Below are 26,877 nucleotides of genomic sequence, written 5' to 3'. Positions count from 1 at the left end.
CTGAATCAGGTTCCCTGCTTGTGCTCTCCCTCTCTCTGACAAATAAATAAATAAAATCTTAAAAAAGAAAGAAATATAATCAAGATGACTATTTTTTTTTAATGAATATTTCGAGGTTTTAGCAGGAGCTAAATGCCGCTTTAAATAGTGGTTTTAAATACCGCTCTGAAAATCCAGTGGAATGCCCATCATTACTGATGCTCCCACAGCCGCTCCTTAGGAGACATGTGGGGATCCCAGAAATTTAGTTTACTTAAAATAGGTGGAGCAAGCAAAAGTACTTTCTTAGCTTAGCTCCAGGATATAGCATGCTGCAAAGATGTATTGTCTGTTGGTAACAAGAGCCTTTAAATAACTGGGGGAAGAGGGTTAACTCTAAGCGAAAATGTAAGTGACTTAAAACCACCATTCTCTCCTTTGTTTTTATTTTTTCATCATTTTATTATTTTCTTTATTTAATAGTAAACTATCAATGATCCTGTGCCCATTTGTTTTCTCCTATCTACTTGCTCTATCTGCTCGTTTTTTGAAAGTGTCTTCTATCGGTCATTTGCACCTTGGTGCCAAGTCAATGTTTCAGCTCCAAGAACATTGTCATTTTAAGTCTGATTTCTACTGGGGTCGTTGCTTGAAGAAATCCCTTGGTCCTGGTTTGAAGAAATGTCAGATGTCAGTGCAGTGCACAGACAGGGAAAGATTTTGGAGACCCGGAGACTCAGCCACTGGGAAACGTATGTTCCCCAATGGTGTAGTACTTGTGAGTTAAGGGATTCAGAGCCCAGAAACAAGCTTGCTCCTCATCAGGGAGGTCCGGGCCCACCTTGAGCTGTAGAGTGCTCCTGGGTAGTACAGGTCTGTCTTGTTTTCCTCTTCATGTTGGCTGCTCCAGTTTTATTTATTTTTTTAAAGATTTATTTATTTGAGAGAGAGAGAGTGAGTGCAAGTGCACACATGCATGTGAGAGAATAGGGAAGGGCAGAGGGAGAGAGAATCCCAAGCAGACTCTACACAGAGCTCGGAGCTCAACCAGGGCTCCATCCCACTGCCCTGAGATCATGACCCGAGCAGAAACCAAGAGCTGGACACTTGATTGAGGGAGCCACCCAGGCGCCCCTGGCTGCTCCAGGTTTAGTAGAGAGCAACAAGGACTCTTTACCCAGCGTTTACTGGAAAAGTTCAAGTAAATCAGTATTGAGCTGAGTTTCTTTCTGGATCGTTTCACCCCTCCTGCTTTGACCTACCCAAAAAGAGAAACTGAGATAATGTGATAATGGGTTATTTTGGTATGTCTTTGAGATTTTTTTCTCTGAGACATTTTATGGGATGAAATGAATCACTTTTTCCACACAGATGGGGACTTTTCAGTACAACCTCCTAGCAATCAGAGGGCTTTGAGCCCTTCACCTGAAATGCAAGCCTATCTGTGGCCTTCTTTAGAGAACACTGGGAGATGATGTTCTTATCGCTGGGGTTCCTGGCTGGGCCCACAGCGCAGACACAGTTCCTGGGGGATCACTTCCTTCACATGGGGCACCAAAACCTAATAACAATCCTAATGGCCAACAATTAGATAAATTAGGGTTTTAGGTTTCTGTTTGGTAAATACTTTGCTCTTTTAGCTTGGTTTTCAATGTTGGCTATACTGATACTACAGTTTTCTTAGTTCAACATGGTATACCCTCCAATTTATTAAAATTAATGGGAATAAAATATATACACAAAGACATTTCAAAATAACAAACTAATTCAAGAGATTTGAAATTTAATGTAACATTGGGCCATGTCAGAAAGCTGAGTCCTTCCTCCTGGTCAGAGGTTAAAGAGGGCTGAAGTTGGTAATATTTATTATACTGTAAAAAATGTGTTAGTTGGACATAGATGATCACCAATTATTAAAGGCTATGATTTGGTAAGGGGAACATTGAGGAAGGAGCTTCTTACAGATAAAAACAATGATGAAGAGATTGACAGTTGATGTGGTAGGATCTCAGATGTGTGGTCCTGGGATGGCATGCTTCAGGAACAAGTGATTTTTTTTAGGATGTGCCACGTGGACTGAGCGTATGTGAAAACATGTCTTTTATCCTACAGGATCTGGTAGTCCCCATGTAGTCCGTGGCTGCCAGGTGAATATTCTGGATGTTATAATCATTTCAGTTTAGATTGTACCATATTTCTGAGCTTTAAAGTTCCCCCAATTTTTTAAAAGATAAGTGTGAAATGTACGCTTTGGATGTGTGTGGTACATATGCATATTCTATTATTACAAGTTGTATTACAATTTATTTAAAAAGTACATGGTCACATTGGAAAGCCTGTTTTACAGTGGTAAAGCAGCAACAGTTTTTATTTATTACAATTCTAAAAAATAATCCAACTTTGTAACTAAAAAGGAACTCTGATTATCATTTAGAACATTTAAATTTGAAATTATCTACTAAACAGAAAATCTTTACATTCAGACAAGTCCAATGTATCTGTTGGCTTTTACAACATAGAATTTCTGTAGGGTTTTGGGCCCTATCAACAGTTTCTGTTAAGTACAAGGACAAAAAAATCGAGCAAGAACACAATGGAGCAGCCCTAGTTGACACCAAAGATGAAGAGCCCGTTAACCAGGCCTGGGCCAGAGAACCTCACCGTGTTGGCAATACAAGCTCTCCACCAGCTGAGCCCGGGCCCATGCACTCTCCACCACGAGGCTGTCATTGCCCATTCGGGGGTTGCAGTGGGCCAGACCCTTGGTACCAGTTGCAGGAACCAGCCATCCTTTCCACAAGTCATAGAGGTTCCTTATCATTGACCCCTGATGTGTCCCTGGGATATTCAGAACTAAAATTAAGGACCCCAAACTCCTACCTCGCCTGGGAAGTCTTTCACTCCGTATCCCACCCTGTCATCCCAAGACCCTACTCAACAAGGGTAGCTATGGACGCTTACACTTTGCAGGCTGCCTGATCCTAGAACCAGCCTGGGCTCTTGGTCATGATCCCCATGGGGCACCAGTGGTCACAGGAGGTTCTCTTAAGGCCAGAGATAATGGCAGTGGCTTCAGCCATGGTGACTGTAAGCTCGGTATAATTACTCGCAGCCAATAAGGTTGCCAGTTGGGTTGAACTCTAAGAAGATGCACTTGAGATCAGTAAGACTAAATTGTGTACATATAAGCAATAATGAATACTACAAAAACCAACAACCACAGAAACAGAGCAGGCCTCTCAAAAAATCCAGAAACCAGAAATTCATTTAAAAATGCTTAAATATAATTATACAAAGAGGAAAAAAAAAAAAACCTCAGCTAAACAACAAAATCAAGCAAACTTACTTCCAAATCTACATGGCTAAAAAACAACCTGTGCTGAACTTTGGTACTTTTTCCCTTGATATTTTAGGACATGTGAGAGAATATAAGCAGAAACTGTACAGAGATGGCACTAGCAAAAAAAAAAAAAAAAAAAATTAATCCCCTTCTCCCCAAAATTCATGCTCATCATGTGAATTTTAACACTTCTTGATGTTCACGCTAAGCCCAATCCTTTGAAGTTCTGTGGAAGTGGTAATTTGGGTATAAATTACAGTTGCTTGAAGCACTTTGGGAGAAAATCAAAGAACATTAGGAACAACATCACGAGGGAGAGCTGGAATTTTGGCACAAAGTTATCATGCAGTTTGTAATCTCAGAATATGCCCTGATTTATGAAGGTAGAGGTCTAACCCTGGTGGCCTGGCATTATTGGCACTCGAGGGCAACAGTTTTTCTTATTCTCCCTGTTAAGCACTCAAATTAGTTTAGAAAAGACCTCGGTAAATATAGAGTCTGATTCTAAATAGGTTGAACAACTATCTGCAAATACCCAGCACTCAGCAAATATTGTGGCTAATTTTTAAAATTAAAAAAAAAGTTCAAAAAAATCTTTTATTCAGAAAATGAAAAGAGAGGCTTTTGCATTTTCAAGGAAAAGAATTCTGCAAGAGATATTTTCTTCTAATTATGGTTGGTAATAGTAAAGTTTTAAATATATCAACGCTAGTTTTTCTTCAATGAATATATTCCAAAGGATGTTTTTGGTGTTAACGAAGTTTTCTTGATGTTTATCTCGGGGGGAAAATGTGAGTAAGCAATGATCTGCATTTCAGTATTTATCAAAAGTTGTAAGTTTTCTCATAAACAGGGCTTGAACTTGAATTTGTATAGCTACCTTTTTAAATGTAAGGTAGGCAGGGACTTTCTGTGGTTATTCACAAATCTTCTTTTTCCTTTTGTGAAGAGTATAAAATAAAGGTGCTCTGATATGAAGTTTCTCATTGAAAATACTAAGAAAGCGTATTTCCTAGTGTAAGAAAGAAAAGTAATTTAAATGGTTTTTACTCAATCACAATTAAGAGAATGTGTGATATGCATTTTTTTTTTTTTCATTTCTGGAGAGGTGTTGATGGAAGTGTGATTGACTACCAGTCACATCTGTACAAAAACATCTTGGTAATCCTAAGAAAATAAAAGCAGTATTTTGTTCCAAAGGTTATGAATTCGGATGTAGGACAGGGAGGTCATGAAAAAACTGAAAGAATTAGGTTTTACTAATAAACACAGAGCAAGACAGTGATGTCAGAAAAGGTGCGTCAGAAATAAGTAAACAGAAAAACCCTAACACCTCCTATCCCTACTCCATTTCAGATTATAAAGCACCTGTTACAATGGACTAGAGTTTAGTGATTCCACATTAGATACATGATAAATATATCTTTCTTAAAGAATCTATAGAAAATATCATACATATAAAATTGCTGTATATTGCAAAATAGTTTAAAACCTAAAAATTTTGTATAAGCATACCTATCAATATAAAACATTATTTTTTCTCCATATCAATTGGGTTCTTTTATCCATACAAATGGTATCACCTCCAAAGCCCATCATAAACCCAACTGACTTACACACTATTTGAAATACACAGACATATACATATATATACACACACTCATACAGAGATAGGAGCACATATTTGAGTCCTCACAGAAAAAAGCATAATCATCAACAAAGCATCTTTTCATAGATATTTGTGTTTGCAAAGTGTTTTAATGTGGAAAAGTAATTCCTAACTAAATTCTGCTCCTAATTGAACACAGTGGGCATAAGAGTTTTAGCTGCCTATCACATTCTAAATAAAGTTCTTGATTTTGTTACAAAGACTCAGATATTTATATATGAAAGTCCTTGTGTTTCCTGTGTTAAGGGCCTATCCTAGATCAATTAGAGAATAAAAGGGGGTTCTTAGCGTAATACTATAACAAGGATTTAGGATCATGCCTACAGTCCTTACCAAAATCGTTTTACTCCTTGCATATCCAACTATTCCTCTCCAGTGAAACATGCTTGAAAGAGAATTCTGGGCCTCAAATTTTACCAGGCACCCTGGAAATAGTGGAATGTCAGTACTGAGCTCTAGATCAGGGAGGCTCCAACACTAGCAGCCAGAAACCCATGCTTTCTATCCGTTTATCTGATATTTAGTCACAGTAAACTCTTGGTTAGACAGAACGATCACAACTTGCTTTTTAATGGCATCAGTAAAATAATCTCTTGGAAAAGCTGTCAGGAAATAAATGTTGTTCTTGCGTTTGGATTAAGCTGGTTAACTGGTGTGCTTGATAATATTTATCCTGGGAATGTAACCCATCTATGTGTAAGTATGCAGCCCCTAGCCTCACCCAGTAAACCATTTTATTATTTGTAAGAAAGCTAACTCACGAGAAGCAAAGCACACTGCAGGTAAACAGTCCACTACGAGAGAACCCTATGAAGTAAAATAGAGTAATTAGAGAATCTTACATAGAAAAACAATTCATTTACTCCTATAAAGGTTGCTGTGTTTATATACCTTTAATTTAATTAGGTTAATTTTTCTTTTTTGCTTAAAGCTTTCGATAATCATGTATTTAGCCCAGATATTTTATCCCCCAACCACTGGGAATGGGGTATTGACAGATTTACTGTGGTCAATTAAAAGTAAGGGAGATAAAAAGTGCTAAACAATTTATAGGATGAGGGGGAAGGAAAACATCCCTAAATGTTTCCAAAAGAAACATCAAAGGCAAATTGAATCCAAACCCCTCAAACTGGGGCAAATGCAATTTAAGATCCAAATAGGCACTTGAAACGCAGAACAGGGACACTTCCTCTTCTTGTATCCCTTCGTTTTTTTCCACTTTGGCATATAGTAAAGACATAATTTGCTAGTGCAGCCCCTCCTATCTAGGACAAGACAAAATAATAGGAAGAAAGGAGTGAATTCTGTACCTGAAAAGGTTTTTAAAAAAAACTAAACTGTGATTAATTATTAAGTAAAGGAGAAAAGTGTAAAACGTTCTGCCAGTTGTGTGATCCGGGAAGATTTTACTGGCTTATTTTATGTGACTTTGAAGACAAAGTTGCTTGGTGTCTCCTTACCCAAGCGTCTGTCTGACTCTGATTTCCAAATACAGCCTCTTCGTTGCCACTTACACAAGCTTTCCTGCCAAGGGACTGCCTTCCTTTTCTAGCAGAAAGGGTCCCAAGTAGATCACACACACTGTTCTCAATGAGCCTCTGCCAGGACTGAGGGGGAGTCTATCATTCACACGTGGAAGGACTAGTTCTCTCAAAAACCACAGCAGTTGCAAGGGGCGTCCTCAGGTGACCCAGAGTGCCACCCCCACCCCAGGTAGCTCAGCAAACACACCCGTGGCTGAGGTTTTCGCAAATGGCCATACTTTGTGGAAGAAAAATCTGGATTAAACACACTGCTGGCATTGATAAGTTCTAGAAAAGGCTCATTTCTTATCCCCTCCTCTTGCTCCTGACCAACGACAGATACCAGGAAGGGTAACTGCGTTTTGAGCATGTTCTAATCGACGTTAATGACAGCTAATAAGGAAAAGCCATGGTTATTTCCCCAAAAGCACCAGACACATACAAAACACCTTTCTAGTCAGTGATCATTTCCATTTCAGCATGTGCAGTGTAAGCCACCCATTAATGACAACACCAGAAAAATACCAGGCAGAAGAGTGAAACACAAACAACTAATAACATTCATTCACCCCCATGTACACATACACACGTATACACACGCTCCCACTACTTGAGGGATAGTCATCGCTGAGGAGAGAGCTTGGGAGGTTTCCCCAGGTACACAATTCACCACCTGAGAAGGTGCTATCCGGGTGAGTGAGTATAAGTTAGGGGAGCTACGTCTGCAGCAAGGCCACGGCAACCCAGTGCGATGAGACAGCCTGTCACGGTCTACTCCACGTAGGACACGTACGGTACGACTGTGGACCAGCTCGGCCCCAGCCGGCGTTAGCATTCGCTCATCTTCTCGTGGAATATGAAAGGTAAACTGAGGTTTCTTTGGTGCTGGTCGTTGGCTTGAATGGCAGCTTTTTCTTTTGTCGCGGCATTGATGTTGTCTGAGGAAGCCTCTTCATCGTCTTCCTCCTCTCTCGGATGACCCTCCAGGCTGTGTCTAATACCGTAAGTGAAGTAGATCAGGAAACCTTTCGGAGGAAAAAAAAAAAAAAAAGAAATCCATGTTTTAACTATGTCAGAAAATGACAATATGGAAAAATGCAGTATAGAACTTAATTTTTTTTTTGCCTTCTCTTTCTGGGCTATTTTAGGACAGAAGACAAGGACAGAATATCCCTGCAGAAGGTCCCCAATGGATGCTTTCCCAGTAGAATGTGCTTTTGCATTTTTAACACCCAATCTTTGCAGAATGTTTCTCTCAATTAAGGGTTTTTCAGGCACTTATGCTGAAAAAGTTGTATTTATTTTCTCAAACTCAACACTACACTTTAAACAAAAGGATGTGTGGGAAGGGTAAAATCTCAATTCACAGCCCCAACACAAGCAGTGGGTTGTCTGAGTTATAATTGGGTATTTTGGAAAACGCGCTCTGTGTAAACAAAGGGGACATGGGTGTGCTTTAGCCATGTTACTGTCACCAGGAGAGGCCAAATGGGGCACTGGGTGGCTCAGTGGGTTAAGCATCTGCCTTTAGCTCAGGTCATGGTCCTGGGCTCCTGGAATCAAGACCTGTCTCGGGCTCTCTGCTACGAGGGAGGCTATTTCTCCCTCTCCCTCTGTGGCTCCCCCTGCTTGTTTTCTCTCTGTCTCTCTAAAATAAATGAATAAAATCTTAAAAAAAAAAAAAAAAAAGGCAGGAGAGGCCAAATAATTATGTACAAAGCAATTGGTTCCTTACAGCCATGCTGATTGGGAATTAGAAAGAAAGGTTTTACATAGCCTCACCAGATAGTTTATTACTTACATGTAGACATTTTGCTCTGTTTTAGTTATAGATTTAAAAACTGGTTGAGAGTTTTGGGTTGATGTGAAATGCTTTATAATTTTCCCATCTAAATTCATGGGAAGGAGGCTACCAATTAGCACTGTGGCAGGTGTAATTATTAGGGATAATTCTACTTCCTCTCCTGTCCTCAAAGGTTTAAAGACCCGGCCCTCCCTGTCTTCACACAAAGGCACTACCATCACCATTTTACAAAGAAGCAGGCACACACAAACAGGGAGGTAATTTTGCCAAGGCCACGTAGTGAATAAATGGCACAAGTGGATTCAAACAGAGTCTGGCTCCAAAGTTTATGCTCTTAACCAAGATCAAGTACATTAAACCATAGTGGGCTATGCTTGAGGAGAGAAGAAAGGGCTCATGGAAAGGCAAGAGACAATGTTAAAACTCTCTGCCAGATTCGAAAGAGATTCTTCTGGGCTCAGAGGAGGGGAGTAAGTTCTATAGTTTTGGACTCGGCTCCCTGGGAGCATGTGGGCCGGACCTCAAAGGAACAGCTGCGTGGTTATATCCCCGAGCGTGGGGCTGACTGGCAGGTGATTCTTGTCAGGATCCTTGTCCTGAAGCAACAGAGCCACCTACCAGTAGGGCCACAGTGAGAGAAAGAGAAAACTAGTGTAACCCGTGAGGAATGATAACCTGTGACCCGAGGCACCAGCTCCCCAATTCCCCAGCATGAGAATATGGGCAAAACTCTAGCGTGGGTATGAGGAGATGAGCAAAACGGACAGAGGTTAAATCTCCCATCAACTCAGTAGACTGGTGGCTTGAACTTGAAATTGAATTAATTTCTACCCAAAGCAAACTATTACATACACAAGAGCGAAACTAGCTAGGTTCATTCTTGCTAAGCCAAAGGGAGGACTGTCAAAACGCACACTCTTCAACTCCCAAGGTGGCCCAAACCAATGCAGACTTAGGACTCATATCTCCCTGCTTCACCTTACAAACATGTCTGTTCACCTTTTTAAGACAAGTGATCAGTGCGTTACATCAAATGTAAGCTCTTATTTTCCAACTCAATTTTCACATGTAGTAGAGATATAAATAGAGATATAAATAAGCTCACTCATCTTACTTAATGCTAAATCCCAAGGTTCAAATAATAAGAAATTTAGGTAACAAAAGAAATTTTTGCTATCAGCTCATTCAAAATGTCTTCAAAATCCACTGGGACACTGGAAAGAACTGGCTTTGGAATCAGAGTTCTGTACTGACATCCACGAATTTTATCCCTTGCCTTTTGGGTGTTTTTTTGTCACCCATTAAGTTGGAGAAAATGGAACCTACAGGGTTCTACAGGGTTACTGGGAAAATTTAATCTAAAAAAAAAAAGTATCACATTGAGAGAAGGACTCGTTCACAGGTTGTCATTCCACACGGGTTACACTAATTCTCTCTTTCTCTCACTATGGCCCTACTGGTAGGTGGCTCTGTTGCTTCAGGAGCAGTATCACATTTAGAGAAGGACTCAGATAATCTAAAATTTGGGAAACGAAGAAACTGACAAAAACCCTTTATTTCCAAGAAGGGGGAGGGGATGCATTTCTCTAATCACAGAGCATGAAACTAGGAAGACAGAACCACGGTTTAGAAAACATTAAAGGACCTACCGAGCGCCATCCAAATGCTAAATCTGATCCAAGTGTCTGCGCTCAGCTGGACCATCAGGTAGATGTTCACCAGAATGCTGAAGGCTGGCAAGAATGGTAAGAACGGAACCTAAGTGGGGAAAACACCCTCTTCAATATACTCAGATTTGGAAAGCACATTCCCAGAACTGTTCCAACATGGTGACAACAAATTTGACATGGATACTTTCACCCTGGGTCAGTAAGTTTATATTCTTACACGAAGGACAGCCTGAAGAAAAAAATCCTTCTTGTCGAGTCTATTGAAGGGTGCATCACAGTTAACACTACTTAAGCGTGGCCCAAAACAACAGGGGATTTCTCTGGTCCACTAACACCGGCATCACCACCAAGACACAGTCGGTGGTAGGGTTTGGTTTCGTTTGGGGTTCACTGGTTTTGTTCAGATATCAACAGGGCATGCCTGTGGAAGTTTGGATACACATGGCATCTGGGGAGGGGAGTGGGGATCCTTCCAGAAAGCTCTCTTCAGGTCCAAACCTGCTTCTATTCAAATCTGACAGGATATTGGGGCGGCTGGGTGGCTCAGTGGGTTGAGCCTCTGCCTTCAGCCCAGGTCATGGTCTCAGGTCCTGGGATCAAGTTCTGCATCGGGCTCTCTGTTTGGCAGGGAGCCTGCTTCCCCCTCTCTCTCTGCCTACAGGTGATCTCTCTCTCTGCCAAATAAATAAATAAAATCTTAAAATCTGACAGGATATTCATAGCAGAAGGGCTTTTGGGGGTTAATAATCTTCCTGAGAGAGGACTGAATTTCTATAATAAAATATGCTACTTATTCTTCGATACTACAGACCACTTGACAAGGAATGTGTTTACCGTTATAGATAATAACATGAAAAGGGCATACTCAAGTTTTTGAAAAGCCATGTAGGGAGAATACTTAGGACAAATGGATAACTTCCTCAGAAGTGTCTTTTTTCCTCCCCCTCTCTTTTAGAACAACTTATGAAACTAACACATGAGATAATATTGAGGATCTCTAATGTTCATTATTCATACCATGAAGGCTACTTTTTGCTGATTCTGGGGCTGCCTCCAAATGGTGAGCACAACGGCGATGCAGAGAACAAAAAACAGGACAAGAAGAGCAACGCTCCATGCTTCTAGCCGGGCAATAGCTTGGACTCCGTAAGTGGTCAAGATACTCAGGCCCAAAACAAGAAATGCTGCAAAAGTGATAGGTCGGGGACACAAAATCAGCACACACATTTCACTCAGATTCCGCTGGTTCAAGCAGTCTCCTGTAATAAGATATCGAGCTCTTTCCACAGCTTTTTTGGCAAATACTACAATTCTTCATTTTCATTATGGGAGGAAATGGCTCTTTTCACCGATTCAACAACCACCACTCGCTAACTCGTGACTGTCTCCTCCCCCCTCAGCACTAGCATCCTGCTTTTTCTGCATGGGTGTCACCGGCTCCTCCTTTGCTACAGTCTCTGACTATAGCCCATGGATTGAATGTGATACTGTCAGGGGTGGCGATGTCCCTTTTTTCAAATGGTAAATGGCCAGTCCGTTTTCTGCTCTTGTAGACACCGTTCATGCAAACAAATAATCAATGATCTGGGTCTGCTTTCCCTCTTTCAGAAGATGACATCACCACCCACGCACCATATTCCTGACCATCATGTCTGCATTTGGGTTTCCTCCTCTGTGCTCTAGAGAAGCCTCTACTTTCCGTAGCTTGCCACCAAGAGTCTGTTCCTCAAAGCCCAATGAGAGCAAGGACCATCTTTCCTACTATCCCAAGTGCCCTGCGGAGTTCTTAGCATGTTGATGGTGCTCAGTGAACGTTCCTGAAGTTATGACTGATTTTGTAACTGTCTGTGAGCAAACAAGTTGTTCTGTATTGCCTCCCAGTCTCCTTACTGACAGGTCTTCCTGGCCAGAAACTTGCACACAAGGAGCCCCCAACAGCCACTGAAAGGGACCCGCTCTGTTCAGCTACCACTCGCACCTCAGGGAACTTCTTCCTTTCTTCTTCAGTGACAGGACCCATGTATCCTGCTAATACAGGGTCTCCGCTCCTAGCGACCCGTCAGGTGGAGATGCCAGGACTCGAGGCAGTGGCCAACAGAGGCTAGGGCCAGGTAAGACCTTTTGTGCTCTCACATCATACCTGCTCCCCCGATGCACACCCGGGGCCCTTCCCAGTGGACACAGTGCAGAGGACTCACCAAGAAATCCTACCAGAAAGCTCACGAGAGATGACGACTGCTGTGTAGGCAGAGCCGAGGGGCTGATGAGGAGGCGCAGGCTGAGGCCCGGCCCCTGCAGCATGGTGACTGGCGACTCGCTCTTGGAGGCAGCCTTGCCACATGACCCCAGAGCTGCTTTCTCAGGACAGCATTTGGGCTGCTCATAAGATAAGCCGGGCTGGTACCTGGCCCCAAATGAACAAACAAACATCTCTGTCTTTATTCTCAAACAGACACTTGGCCGAAAGGAAGCAAACACCGAAAACTTGAAGGGAGACACCTGACAGGGTCTCCGCTGCGGCGGGGGAACTGACTCTTCTCGTGACTCCCGCACCAGAGCGGCCTCAGCCAGGCTGCAAGCCTGCTCCATGAGATACCTGCACAGCCCTGATCCCCCTCAACAGGCATTTAACTGCAGAGTTACACATTCGATGTGGAAGGGAGTGACCTTTTCACCTGAGGCAACTGTGACGAGAGGAGGATTAGCCTGGCAATATCTGTGTCCAAAGGAATTGCAGTTCCAGAAAACAGCACAGAAAGTCTGGTTAAGCAGCAGCTATAGAATGACATTCAGGCTTCAGGATGCTGTTCTGCTGTCTTGGGCAGTCTGCCTCTCGGGCTTCATGTCCCTCCAATTCCCCTCTCAGTCCTTCAGTGTAACCCTGACGAACTCCGGTCTGCCACCTGCCATGTCCCTTTATCCATGTAGCCTCTTCTCCAGCCTGTGACAGGGTATCAGCCCGCCTCACCTCCTAGGATCTGCCCCAGTCCCTTCAGTGTGCTCTCTTTCCCTCTGAGCAGCCTTTACTTAAACTTAAAAGTAACATCTGTCCTCAGTCTCAAGAAGAAATAGGCTCACTGAGAAAAAAAAAATACACAAAGTACACAGAAGAAAATCAAAACCACCCCCAATACTACAACCCAGCGTTAATCACTGCCAGCATTTTTGTACAATTTCAGCAAGGCATAAGTGCATAGATGTGTATCGTCATGCACATATGACTCAAGATACATCTTGATGACTTCTCCGTGCAAATCTATGTTAAATTTAAATAAATTCAGATGCTGCATACAGCTTTGCTGAATCGGATACACTTCTCTATATAATTAAGTATAATTAAGAAAAAGAGTCCACTGTGTAAATGTACCCTTGTTTAGTTATTCTATTAATATTCAGGTTTGCTCAATTTTTTCACTATGATAAATCACCTTTTCATAAACATCCTTTATACATACGTATCTGCATGTATCTCACCTAGTAAAATCTTTATTATAAAATTTTAGCAGTTGAGAATCGTGGGACAAAAATGATAATATTTTAAAGTGTTTTTATACATTGTAAGAACTTGCTGTTCATATATATTAAGCCAAGTTATTTTTAATTATCAATTGTGTTTAATTCTTTGCTAAGGACCAAGTACCTTTATTATAGCTTATATTGGTGTTTTTCTGTCCATGGCCTCTCACCTCTGTGAAACCGCTAGCTCCTTAAAAACACGGATGATGAGTCCTAATTTTCTTTATTCCCTGGGCCCCACATGATGCACACCCTTTGGACACAACGAGGACACTCACCTGAGGATGAGAACACATGCGGCAACCAGAGAGTAGGCCAGAAGAGTGCCAATGGACATCATGTCCACAAGTGCCTTCAGGTCAAAGAGAAATGCCATCACAGCTATTGGGAAAAGAACAGAAGGGTTAAAAAAAAAAAAGAAAAAAAAAAGGCCTATGATAAAACTCCTTATAACTGATAACTTCTAAGTCAGGGACGACTGGCATGTTACAGTTCCAGTATCCATGATAAATCAAACAAACTATAGGAAATATATTTCTCACAGTTAAAAAGATGATCCTTGGATCATATAAACTGCTAGTAAAACTTCAAAAACCCTCAGCCATCTATCAAGTATAAAACACATTCTACTTTGATTACTTAAAAAATATTGGCCTGACAAAGAGTGAAAATATTCTATGACAGAATTCTCTCTTTTGATGTTTCAAAAGAAAAACATGGCTCAGAGATACTGGCTAACTCGTTTTAAAACAACCATTAAAAAATTCAAACAGAAGATCTTTCACTATAGATGTTACATAATCCTTTCAACTTCCATCCATGTTTTGAGTTATGCCACATACAAAACAAAGTAATTTCCAGTTAAACTGTGTTTCTGATAGAGGTGAAATTGTATGCTGGTTAGAACTCCACACTCCGAGAAGACTGACTAGATTTGAGAGATGAATCGATGTCTCACACTCAAATCTTAGTAATGTTCTGAGGCAAAATACACTTTTCCAGTTGAAGAGTGAACTTGCACTGAGCAATTTTTTCCTCCGTTGAAACATCAAATAGTGATGACCTGATTTGACCACATAGTTGTCCCCATCATCCTAAGTAGAAACACCACATTCCATTCACATGCTGTTCCAGACATTTCTTAGCAAGCTTTACATCTCTGTGACCTCAATTTATCTTTGATCCAATAATCCTCTGAGACATAGGAAATGATATAGGTTTAGCCAAATGCAATGGCCACAATTTGACTGGTTTTGTCCCCGAAACCAGCAATTTCACATAGGTTGACCTGATAAAATTATGCTCCTCATTCTATAAACAGGCTAACTTAGCATGGTGACAACTCAAAGGGGACAGCAGAGTTACAGTAAACTCAATCTGTTCCCCACTTCCCCATGCTCCTTCCATAGTATCACATGGTTTCTTTAAATATACCTCATGCCTTACTTTGCAAACCTTCTGTTGCTAGTATACTTATACATTAGATTATTAAAATTTCAATATGTTTTGTAAGAATCACAAACAGCAAAATAAGTGGCCAAGACAGAATAAAATAATTATCCAGACAAGCTCTCTGATCTAAGCTAAAAATGAACAAAGTAAGGCGAAGGAGTACAAATAACAAAAATATAGTATTTCAGAATGTCAAAAAAAAAAAGCCTTCTGCTACAATTTTCTTCTTTTAGTTATTCATGCCAATATATTAGACTGCCAAATAAAATTTTTCCGGAAGAAAGAAGGATAGATTTTTTTTTAAAGTTCTGAATATGAAACAGTATTACTGGGCAAGATTTCACTGGCAAAAAAATAAACGTTTTTATGGAATAAATAAAATGTGCGATCCTTTGTCAAGATTTATAAACTCTTCTGAATAGCATAATCCACCATTTAATAATAAAACGGGCTTTATAGATCATCTAGTGCAACCTTCATCTCATGGGGGCAGACATCTAAGCACTAAGAAAAAAAGGGACCTGGCCTTCCAATGTGTGTCTAATTAAGTGCCAGACTGATTGGAAAACATTTACAAAGTGAAGTTGTTTAGGCAAATACTTTCTGACTCTGAAGAAAATACCATTACATACATAATTAAGCATTAGCATTCTGTAATTTTTCCCAAATCCAGAGTCTCAACCAAGTTATCAGTTTGGCTTGAATTTTACTATCAAAATGGCTTTATAAAGCGTGACGAAGTCTCTCTTTTGCTTTCTCAAACAGGACCTTTGAGGCTGTTCTCTCAGTCTATAGAATCTCTTTGAAAACTTATGCACGGAATAAGAATCTGGCCAATGGCATTTTACAAAAATGTTCTGACATCTCCTAAGGTGGGCATCTAGGAGGTGTTTTTTTTCTTTTTTCTTTTTTTTTTTAAACATGAGTTGAGTATCAAAACAGCTGAAAGCAAAAATTGATTCCTAATGGAGTCTAAGAGGAAAGAGTTGTTAGTAAGTCTTAGAGAACCGTGGTGGTCTGGGATGTGCAGTGATTACCACAGCCAAGTATCGGTTACCCTGACATTTCCTATACTTAATTAAAAAACGAGTAAAAATACAATCAAGAACCATTACAGCCCTCTGCATATTTGTTAGAAACCCAAAAGGTTAAAATAACAAAATAGTAAAAAAAAAAAAAAAAAAAAAAATCCCCAAGGGTCAGTGAAGAATGAATTTCCATAGACCACCACCACGATTACCAGATTCCACTGCTCATAACCTCATTTATCAGTGATTTTTTTTTTTAACTTACATGCACAGCAAGCAGACCCTCTTTATAAGTCCACACATGCGCATAAAACGTTCAAGGCCAATGTTGAAGAATCCTGGGTTTGTAAAGCTTACCGGAAATGACCCCTGCCGTCAACGTGGCAGCAACTGGTGACTGCCTCTTACTCACTCTGCCAAGAAATCTAAACAGTAAACCATCCCGGGCCATGGCAAAGAGAATTCGGGGTAAAGGAAACATAGAGCCCAGAAGACTAGAACAGAAAAATTCATAATCCACATGTGAGTTATTGCAAGTCTTATTCCTAGACAGGTATACACAGGTAAGGACCGGACACATTAAAATGCAAACCTATGTCCAAACAATTCAAAACAGGAACACATTCACACACAAGTTATTGAGCTTTATATAAAGAAAAACAGAAAACTGCCTGACTTGGGCATTTATCTTCAGAATCCTTGATGGAAAAAAGATTCCCCCTTTTCTTAAAAAAAATCAACTCTCTCACCTGCCACCGCACCCGATGATAAAGTAGCAATTATTGGTGTCTTCGTTTTGGAATTGATTTGAGCTAGACATTTGAAAAGCAACCCATCCTCCGCCATAGCATAGATTACACGAGGCATTGGGAAAATGGATCCAAGAAGACTGAATAAAAAGCAAACACATGCAGTATGGCAAACACATTCATGCAAGATTACATCTCAGAACAGAAATTAAGTACTTGGATAAAACTCAGCATCACAGCTCTGATTACAGGTCTTGTTATTTTTAAAACGTGTTATGATTGAGCATTTAAAAATATTTGCCAATATTTACCATTATTATTCTATTACAGACATTTTGCCCAACCCACTGACCAGACTAAGAACAATACTGCAAGTAATTTGTGCAAGCCCACAAATTATTACTGAATTAAAACTAAGTAATTAAGACTTAAGAAAACCAAACCCAATTGTATCATTAAGGCATTTTTAGTGGCCTTAATGTAGAAATTAAAATTCCTAAATTGACATGAAATTAGAGATTAGGTTATTTAATTGCATGGTATAGTCACTTCATTACTTTGATAATTATGAACTTCTCATATTTATTTTACCATTATTTTGCCTCAGATAGCCTTGATATTCCATCAAATGAGTAATAATACCCAGCAGCATAAGATAATCAAGAGAGGAAGGGTTGAAAAAAAGAAAAAAAAAAAACAACTCACTGTAAATTTAGTACACAGAAGTAGCCACGATTAAAAGTCAGGAACAGCGAAGTTTAAGGAAACGCTCTTTGCATTAGATGTTTCAACTTTCTTGTGTGTTTACTGGCTGCACCATTCCATACATGACTTAGTTATTAAAAAAATAACCATTTAAGAGAAAAATATGTAAAATATTTTATTTTAAAAATTCATTTTATCTTTCGATAAAGCTGGGTTGAGCTTGGCCCTGGATAAATCTTTATCCATCTGTCTTCGGAAGACCATGATGGCATGATGTCTTCATAGTTGAGATTTTTGAAAGTACTTGAAATTACTCAGAAGAAACCTCAAGCCTAGCAGATCGCTGAGAAGCCAATGGGGCTAAATTTCTAAGTGCTGCTTACTATTATCTTGAATGGAAAACAAATCAGACTTTGAAAGAGAATAAAAGCTAGGCTGATGAATCATATAAAAAGATTGCTTTTTCCAACTTTGGACTTTCAAAAAACTATTTTCCCTTTAAAAAATTAGTAATCAGGCAAAGAGATTAATTTTCTCTTCGTAAGAATGTCCTATGGGATACCATGATATAAACCAGAATGAAATATCTTATGATCACATGTTAATTTGGAATGTGAGTAGCTCAGGGAACCTGAGAAATGAATTCTCAAGTATTAAAACAAGTAGCTACTGCAAATCTGAGCCCTTGAGATTCAACGACTCTTTGCTTTCCACATAGACATTATATGAACTTCCACCTAATTTCAGAAGAGTAATTTCTATTTCTAGTCCAAAGTCAGTCTGATGAGTACCAAGAGAAAAAGCCTCAGTGTTTCACAATAAAAAGCACATTACACTGAACGATGTCACAGCATATAGTTCCCAGTCCCATAGACACGATATAATTTTAAAAGGCAGCAGAAAATGTGAAGTCTGCACCTAAGGTCTTGGCTGTCTGTAGTACTATAAGAAGTCCTTCAACCAGCAGGGAAACATGCTAATATAAGCATCCTACCGCTCTTTAATACATACATATATGAATATGCATGACATACACGTACGTGTATGTGTTCGTGTGTATCGATGCCATATACACTTCTACCGAAGCTGGACCACCATTATCTTGAAAAAATGCCTTTTAACTGATAGATGAAAAAGTTTTTATCACTTAAGATCTGTATGTAGCTATTCTGGTCAAACTATTTGGAGAAGACATAGTTGCATAATATATTCCTTAGATTAAGATTACTTTTAAAATCTATAAAAGCGATTCTTTAAATACTGACTACTTGGCAGTGTCACCAACAGCCCCACATTCAAAGGCAACGCCATGTACCTTGTTGATAGAGCACAGAGAGAACCCGCCGCAACAACGTATTTGGCGGGGCCCCATCCAACATATTCAAACGCTACCGGCAGAGGGCTTTTCTCGTCCAGGAGGTAGTATGGCATCATAAGGGTTAAAGCTGCAGAGACCCCAAAGTAGGCCATAAAGCAAACAAGCAAAGAAGTCACGATTCCAATAGGAATAGCTTTCTGAGGATTCCGGACTTCTTCACCTAAGGAGATATAAACAATAGATATGCACCTTTAATGAAACATTAATAGATACAACATGAAGTCGTCTTCTCCTTCATAGTCACATCCCTCCGCCTTTGTCTTTTCTGTTTTCTTAGCTTGCTCCACACATTCTACATGAAGCTGTCTCTCTTCTTGAGAGTACTATGCTATTACACAAAATTCTGATCCCCAGAGGCAAAAAGAGAGATCAAGAAATCATGCAGGTCTGTTTCCCATTTCTAGAAAGAAAAGACATGCTATACCAGTGCTATTAAATATTTCAGGATAGGATGGCAGTCTTAATTCATTTGGAAAATGTTTCGTCCACAGAAATTGAGTGACTGTCATGGCATTCTGCGGACCCTTCAATAGGAAGGCTTCCATAAATATGAAGCTAAACTTTTTCAATTAATATCAAACTCTGGCTTCAACACAAAAATAGTACTTGAATCTTTCTAGTAAGATTTGACATTTGAAGTGCCCTTAAAATGGTCAATGATAAGGCAGTACAGTAATATGAACCCAGAAGAAGTACTTAGCATGTCTGGCATGATTACTTTGTTGTACAAGGTAAAGAGAAAAGAATGACCACAATCTATTTTGTCCTACTAAAGAAGAGACAATTTATGAGCACGATCGTCATTTGTTACTCACTGTGATAGTACTGGAGATTACCTCCAGACTGAAGGTTAAGGACAGTAATTACAACTAACATTTATAAAATATTTGACAGCCTGCAAAAATCTTTAATGTGTATCGTATCTTAAGTAACCTTCATAACATGAGCATGTTACCAAATAATGGAAACCAAGGTTCACAGAGTTTCATGAAGTTTCTTTTTATCATACACAGTAGGTGTCATAGCTGGGGCTGGAACCAGCCTGCATTACCCAAATCCCACTCTTTCCTTGACCCTCTGTTGCTACCCGTGGGTACTCCTTAGAACAAGGAACACCTTTCCCTCTACATAGAACCAAGTTTCTGCCCTTACCAGTTGTTGCAATGCAGTCAAATCCCACAAAGGCATAAAAGCAGGTGGCAGCCCCAGCCAAAGTTCCCGCAAAGCCATAAGGCATAAAGCCACCAGCCCCATAGATACTTGTCCCATTTTCAGAAGGCGGATCTCTAAAGGAGAGAGCAAGCACAATGCAAAGTCATTTTCATAGAAAACTGTTTCTTAGAAGGCTATTGTGTTCACCAGCTCTTTGAAGCTCACATATATAAATGTAAATCCTGATTTTCTCACTGTGTCCTAGGGAATGTAGTGGTGTTCCCAACAATGGTACCCTCTTGGGTTGTCAACACTCAACTGGAGGCTGGTCAATAAGAGCATGAGGACAAGGCCCAGATCCACTCTGGCTAGAACTCACAGCCAGGCAGGATTGTGAGAGCAGCGACACCGTGTATGGGCCATGCTCCGAAACAAAGACATAAAGCCTCTTCTTTTCGTGGACAGTTGGGCAGGTGGCGCATTTAAAAATTTTACTAATAAGACATTTGAAAAGATGAAATCGAATTCTCTAGGCTTGAATAATAATACTGAAGTTGAATATTTTATTACATGTTAAAAATTGTCTAAAACCAGAAGTTCCTAATTTTTTGCTTCAAAAGAATGGATTGAAACAGCGTATCTAAGAAAAACATGTAGTTATACTTCACTTCATGTAATAGACATTTCTGTAACCTTATTTTATTTGCACATCAGAATATTAATATAAATCTTATGATGAAACCTTTTGTATATAGTTATTAGTGATTTAATTTTTGAGACTACCAGGTTAAAAGCAAAATGCACGGACAACTCTACTTAAGCAACCAATGATGTTCTCCGAGAATCAAGGCCCGAAAATTACTAAGGGGCTGAAAGAATGCAAGGAAACTAAAGGGACTTCCCAAAGGAAGAACTAAGGGATACATGGCTCAAAAATATCCATTGTTTCGCAAAGGTGGCCAAGTTTTGGGGGGAAGAGGCATCCTTTCAATGGTTAGGATCTCACTTTGGTCTTCTCCTATATCTCCTGCACAGCTTGAAGCTGAGAACCAGTCACTGCTTGGCTTCAAATAGCTGTTCAACAGTGAGCACATGTACACATCTATGTTTAGGGGGAGATTGGGAAGAAGAGCCTCAGAACAGACCAGACCCTCGGAAATGTCTCCACAGCAAAAGAAAATTGAGAACCACCTTGTAGAAGAAAATGTAAGATAAGAGCAGGCAAATTAAAAACAAAAACAAAAGCACATTCAAAATAAGAAGGGAAAAAACCCAAATATTATACCTGGCACTCGCGGATATATTTTTGAGAAACTCTTCACTAATCTTCCAGTTTGCCACATTTCCTTTCACAAACCCAGCAACCATCACGAAGAGAAGGACCAGGATATTAATAGCTGTGAAGATTTTATTCACCCAAGCAGATTCTTTTACTCCAAACGATAAAAGACCTACGGAAAAAAAGAAAGGGTATTTTAATTTCTTTTTTTTAACCTAAGTTTTAGCAAAAGCAATGGGATTTTGAGGCAGTAATAGGCTTTAGGATATTATTTTACCAACATCCATGTTTTTAACTTACATTTATCACTTTCTCTTGTGAGTTCTGACTCACCTGTCACAAGATTTCCTGAGTACAACCAAGTCCCTAGCAGACAGCAGGTGGTGCGCAGAGCCTAGAGACACCACACTCCAAGAGATCAATTAATCTAGTAACTTTGGCTCTTATTACCAATGGGTAGGGAGAGGTAAAGTAACTGAATTTTAAAGCAATGCTGTTCTAAAAAAGCCACCTTGAGATTAGTGGCTACAAAATTTTGAAAATAAAAGTTAAATCATATGCCTGCTTCATATTTTCAGAATATATAATTCAACTGCCTCACCAAAAAGATATATTTTTCTAATTGATCCCCATCGTAATCGTTTTATTTTATATTCTGATTATTAACAATAATCAATTTCCTATTCAAGTTATTTGAAGACACAGAAAAAATATGAAGGGAATAAAGATCAAGTATAATCTGTTCTCCAGAATTTCGGGCGTGCTCACACACGCAGACACACATACACATGTTCATGTTGACAAACAAATAACCTCATTTTTAACAACTGCATACTCTTCTACAACATGAAAACGCCATAATCCCTTACTTATAGACCGTCAGGTAACTTTTGGTTTCTGACAACTATAAATAGGACTGACACCATCATCCTTCTATAAATATCTTTGTACACATTAAAATTTGTACTTTGAAGTAATATTCTATAAGGTTATACCATATCAAGGATATGTCCTTTCATGCAAGGCTTTTGGTTCACACTGTCAGAAATATTCTCCAGAAAGTCTGACCCAATTGAATCTTCCCATTTTTTCCTATTAGCTTATTCTATTTATATCAATTTGTAAGACTTTTTATATAGTAATAAGATCTCTGTCATGTATTGCATATTTTTTCCCAGTTTATCATTTACTTTTACTCTTGGGATTGACTTCGTGTGTGTGTGTGTGTGTGTGTGTGTGTGTGTGTGTATGATTTTATATATATACAGAAGTTTTAGAACATAAATTTTTCTTTAGTTTTTACCTTTAGAAAGATTTTACCCAATATTAACTCCAAAGCATTTACCTTTGTTTCCTTCTAGTACCTTCATGACTGTATTTATAATGTGTGTATGTGTATTTTTTTAAAATTTTATTTATTTATTTGACAGAGAGATCACAAGTAGGCAGAGAGGCAGGCAGAGAGAGAGGAGGAAGCAGGCTCCCTGCTGAGCAGAGAGCCCAGTGTGGGGCTCGATCCCAGGACCCTGAGATCATGACCTGAGCCAAAGGCAGAGGCTTAACCCACTGAGCCACCCAGGCACGCCCCGTGTGTGTATTTTTTTAGAGAGAGAGAGAGAGAGAGAGATAAGAAAGAGAAAGAGGAGGCGCAAGTGGAGGGGAGGCACAGAGGGAGAGAGAGAATCTTAAGCAGGCTCCATGACCAGCACAGCACACAGTCAGAAGATCGATCTCATGACCCTGAGATCATGACCTGAGCTGAAATCAAGAGTCATAGGCTTAACCCACTGAGTCACCCAGGCACCTTATCACATTTTTACCTTTAATCCATCTTATATAGGATATAAATTATGGACCAAAAAAAGTTTACCTGTTACCACTGGGGAGAGGATGATGATGAAGGGATTATGCTGTATATCTCTATTTGTTTTGTCCAAAAATCTATACCACCCAAGATCAAAAAAAGCAAAATTACCCGAATAGAGATGAGGAAAACTGAATTTCATTCTTCTACCTGTGTAATTCCCAGAATTTTACAATAATGTAACTATAATGAGAAAAAGGAAATTGCACAAATGGTATAATTACTGGTTCTGTAGCACTAGAAACCACTATCACCTACACGCTTTGGAAATACACGCTGCACGCGATACTGTTAGCCGCCTGGAAAAGAACAAAGCCACTGTCATGTTTTATGAGAATTTCCCAATACTGGGTGCTTGCGTGGCTCAGTTGGTTAAGTGACTGCCTTCAGCTCAGATCATGATCCTGGACTTCCGGGATCAAGTTTCACATCGGGCTCCCAGCTCCACGGGGAGTCTGCTTTTCTTTCTGACTTTCTCCTCGTTCATGCTCTCTCTCTCACTGCCTCTCTCTCAAATAAATAAATAAAAGGTTTAAAAAAAAAAAAAGAATTTCCCAATACCCCATGTGCACTCTTTATTCTGGGATTAAGGACCAATCAACATCTCATCTAAATACTGCAGACATGTCCCCATGTCTCATAAAGTAGCAGCTTCAACCAACAAGACATTTGGTATTACAATATGAATCAAAATTCGTAACTGAAGGTTTTGATCTTCAGAGATTCTAGGGACAACGTTACCACGTGAGCTTCGCCTACATTTAAAGTAAAAACACGCTGGCCGATGACACAGGGCAATGCTGCAGGTCAAGGCTGACTCCTGTTCTGGGCCTTCATGATTCTAACTGTGCCATGGCTGCATGCTTCTCATCGCTTAGAGATTAAAGCCGAATATGTTCAGATCACTGAAATCATCCCTAAATAAAATATGAGGTGAGTCCTTTAATAATGTTAGCTAGGCTGTTTAGAAAGTAAAACAAATGAAATTACCTGTTGAAAAACAATTATAATTTTTCTTGACATTACAGGTACAATGCCAAATAGTTTAGAGCTATAAACTTTGTTCCTGTTCCTAACCCTATGTGAAATATTTAATTAATGACTAAGTTTTTAAGGGTGAAGTTATTTTTTAAATCATAGAATTTTACAAGTAAAAAGTTCATGGCAGAGGTTTCTGTCACACCTTTGTAAGCAAGGGAGAAAGCAGCTGGAGATAAGGTTGGACAGGAAAATAAGGCGCAGATTATCCAAGAGATATCAGGTAGGAAGTGAGAATACAGATTTTATTCTTAGGGAAATCCTTGATTGGCTGAAGCAGGAGTGCAGGTGAGAATAGCAATCAAAACAGAAAATGTTTAAATAATTAAAAGAGAGATAAGGTGGCAACAGAGATTAACTATGCCTACAAAATAAATCTAACTTCCATCTAGGTGCTTACTATATACCGGGCAAGTCTCTATCTTATAGACACTGATATAGCCATTTTATGGATGAGCAAACCAAGTCACAAAAAGATTATGCCACTCAATGTGCCAAAGATCGTGAGTGTTCTGATTCTAATTCCTATACCTTTCTTTCTAAACTACTATGCTACAAAATGTAAGATATGGGAAAATTTTAGCAACAAGTATGTTTATCTACATAATGTCTACATTAAAAAAATCACAGATGGTTTGAATATGCTTTCTTTTCAGCTCAATACCTACATTACATAGATGAAGGCATGAGTAGACAGAAATCCTTCTAGAAATAGTATGCTGATAAATTTCCTTAGTTGTAGCTAACAGGATAAAATAATGTCAAAAATTATGCATTCTTCATTATTGAAACTTTACTGCCATTCCTGAAAATCTCCAATTGGTATTACAATGATGTGCCTTATCTTATTCTTTGGTGCATTCTAAGTAACATTTACTTAGAAGTGCTATTCCTACCATTCCACGTACTTTAGATTTATTTATTTACTGTTTTTATTTTTTAAAGATTTTATTTATTTATTTGACAGACAGAGATCACAAGTAGGCAGAGAGGCAGGCAGAGAGAGAGGAGGAATCAGGCTCCCCACTGAGCAGAGAGCCCGATGCGGGGCTCGATCCCAGGACCCTGGGATCATGACCTGAGCCGAAGGCAGAGGCTTAACTCACTGAGCCACCCACGGGCCCCTTTAGATTTATTTTTAAAAAAATGTCTATCACATAAGAAAAAAATATGATTTTAGCCAGTGATGAGGCCCACAGATACCCAATAGTAACCTCAACATATAAGTATGCCACCTTGTCTTGGGAAGTCAGACCCCAAATCCAGTGGTAATTTATTTTCCTGGGATAATTTGTCTGGCTCATCTCAGGGAGGAGAGGAATTGGTTTTCTTACCTGCTAGAAGTAATATAAGGCACACAGCAAAAAAGTCAGGATATTCTGCAAGGCCGGTATAATTCATTTTGAAGTATGTCCTGAAAAACTGGCCAATCTGTTTGCTAAGAAGTTCATCAAAGGTGCCACTCCATGCTCTTGCAACACTTGATGTACCTTCCCAAAACACAGAATATTAAGAGAATGTACAGGTCACTGGGAGATGATTAACATAACATCCTTTACTACCCTGTTCTAGGATGAACATGGGTTAGTTCGGACAGAACTGAAAATTCGAATCACATCTAAAATTATCTTGATAATTTTCCAATTCTATGTTAGTAACCAAGTTCAAGTCCATAAATGTGGAATCAGCTAACTTCATCTGCATTAAAGAACTTTTTTTTTTTTTTTAAAGCTGGTTTCCAATCCCACTCAGAAGCAAATTCAGAGATGAAGCAGAATCCCTGAATTTTGCCATTGGGGAATATTTTCAAGGTGAGATAAATGGGACACACAGGGATCAAGTAATTCACTCATGATCACATAGTCACTAACGCAGACCTACAAGGATCTCAGCCTCAGGAGCTCTACCATTCCATACAGAAGATTGATTTTTTTTTTTTTTTTGCAACATACCTATCACATAAGATAAAATGAGATTCCAGCCAGTGATGAATGCCCACAGTTCTCCAACAGTGACGTAAGTGTACAAGTAGGCAGACCCAGTCTTGGGAACACGGGCCCCAAATTCAGCATAGCAAAGGCCTGCCATCACGGAAGCAAGAGCAGCAATGAGGAAGGACACCACGATACTGGGGCCAGAATCTGCTTTGGCCACCTCTCCAGCAAGGACATAAACCCCAGCACCAAGAGTGCTTCCAACCCCCAGGGCAATGAGGTCCATGGTGGATAAGCAGCGGCATAATTTGGAATCTTCTAGACTGTCCAGAGTGACTATTTTTCTCCGGATCAGACATCGGGCAAAAGACAGAGCGGCTCTGCAGGGAATCATTCTGAAGCAGGTAGCCTAGGGAAGAGAAGGGAGGAGGTTAGAAGCAGATCAGGAATCATCATCCCTCCAAGGACTGGCCCAGCTTCTCAACCCAATTATGGCACCATTTTGTTTTATTTTGTTTTGTTTTTACTTGTTCCTAGAAATGCAGCCTAGAGCTATCAAAGAGAGGATGGAAAAGTCAAAGCCGTGACTTTCTTAGAGTTCACTAATCATACATGGCCTTTTCAAAGGGACTGAAACAAATGGCTTCTTTGGGGAACAAAGGAGTGGAAGCTTTGGGTGATTCAAAAGATTTGCCATCATTGTTCATTTGTGCTGTTACAGTTTTTAAAGACAGACTGATGGAAATCTCTTCCAGGACACGGCTCATTTGTCCTTGCTACAAACAAGGGGAAGAATT

At 39.6% G+C, this 26,877-nt stretch overlaps 1 protein-coding gene across 2 annotated transcripts; it reads right to left on the bottom strand.

Annotated features, from left to right (window-relative positions):
• Positions 1–4,956: 4,956 nt before the first annotated feature.
• On the bottom strand, positions 4,957–26,474 carry LOC111144523 (solute carrier family 7 member 2). Of its 2 annotated transcripts, none has more exons than XM_022498842.1 (11): positions 26,099–26,474; positions 25,481–25,636; positions 21,251–21,416; positions 19,966–20,099; positions 18,751–18,973; positions 16,731–16,870; positions 13,780–13,882; positions 12,184–12,389; positions 11,003–11,169; positions 9,965–10,073; positions 4,957–7,536 (listed from the first exon to the last, which is right to left on the bottom strand). In XM_022498842.1, exons 1-11 carry the CDS (start codon positions 26,472–26,474, stop codon positions 7,340–7,342), a joined length of 1,977 nt encoding a protein of 658 aa, XP_022354550.1. In that variant the 3' UTR covers positions 4,957–7,339. The 2 variants fall into 2 exon arrangements, with proteins under 2 accessions (XP_022354550.1, XP_022354552.1); XM_022498844.1 differs by lacking the exon at positions 16,731–16,870 and adding an exon at positions 16,339–16,475 and having other exon boundaries at positions 7,126–7,536.
• Positions 26,475–26,877: the final 403 nt, after the last annotated feature.

The sequence above is a fragment of the Enhydra lutris genome, unplaced genomic scaffold, assembly GCF_002288905.1.
Source record: "Enhydra lutris kenyoni isolate GAN:26980312 unplaced genomic scaffold, ASM228890v2 scaffoldscaffold11, whole genome shotgun sequence".
Lineage (NCBI taxonomy): Eukaryota > Metazoa > Chordata > Mammalia > Carnivora > Mustelidae > Enhydra > Enhydra lutris.
This window is presented reverse-complemented; position numbering and strand designations above follow the sequence as displayed.

Excerpts from the sequence above, each read along its gene's own strand:
- LOC111144523 (XM_022498842.1), bottom strand. The coding sequence starts at position 26,474 with ATGATTCCCTGCAGAGCCGCTCTGTCTTTTGCCCGATGTCTGATCCGG. Across the intron at positions 25,637-26,098 it reads CATTTTATCTTATGTGATAG|GTACATCAAGTGTTGCAAGA; the intron begins GTATGTTGCAAA and ends TGTTTTGGGAAG. Across the intron at positions 12,390-13,779 it reads GCATGTGTTCTCATCCTCAG|GTACCAGCCCGGCTTATCTT; the intron begins GTGAGTGTCCTC and ends ATTTGGGGCCAG.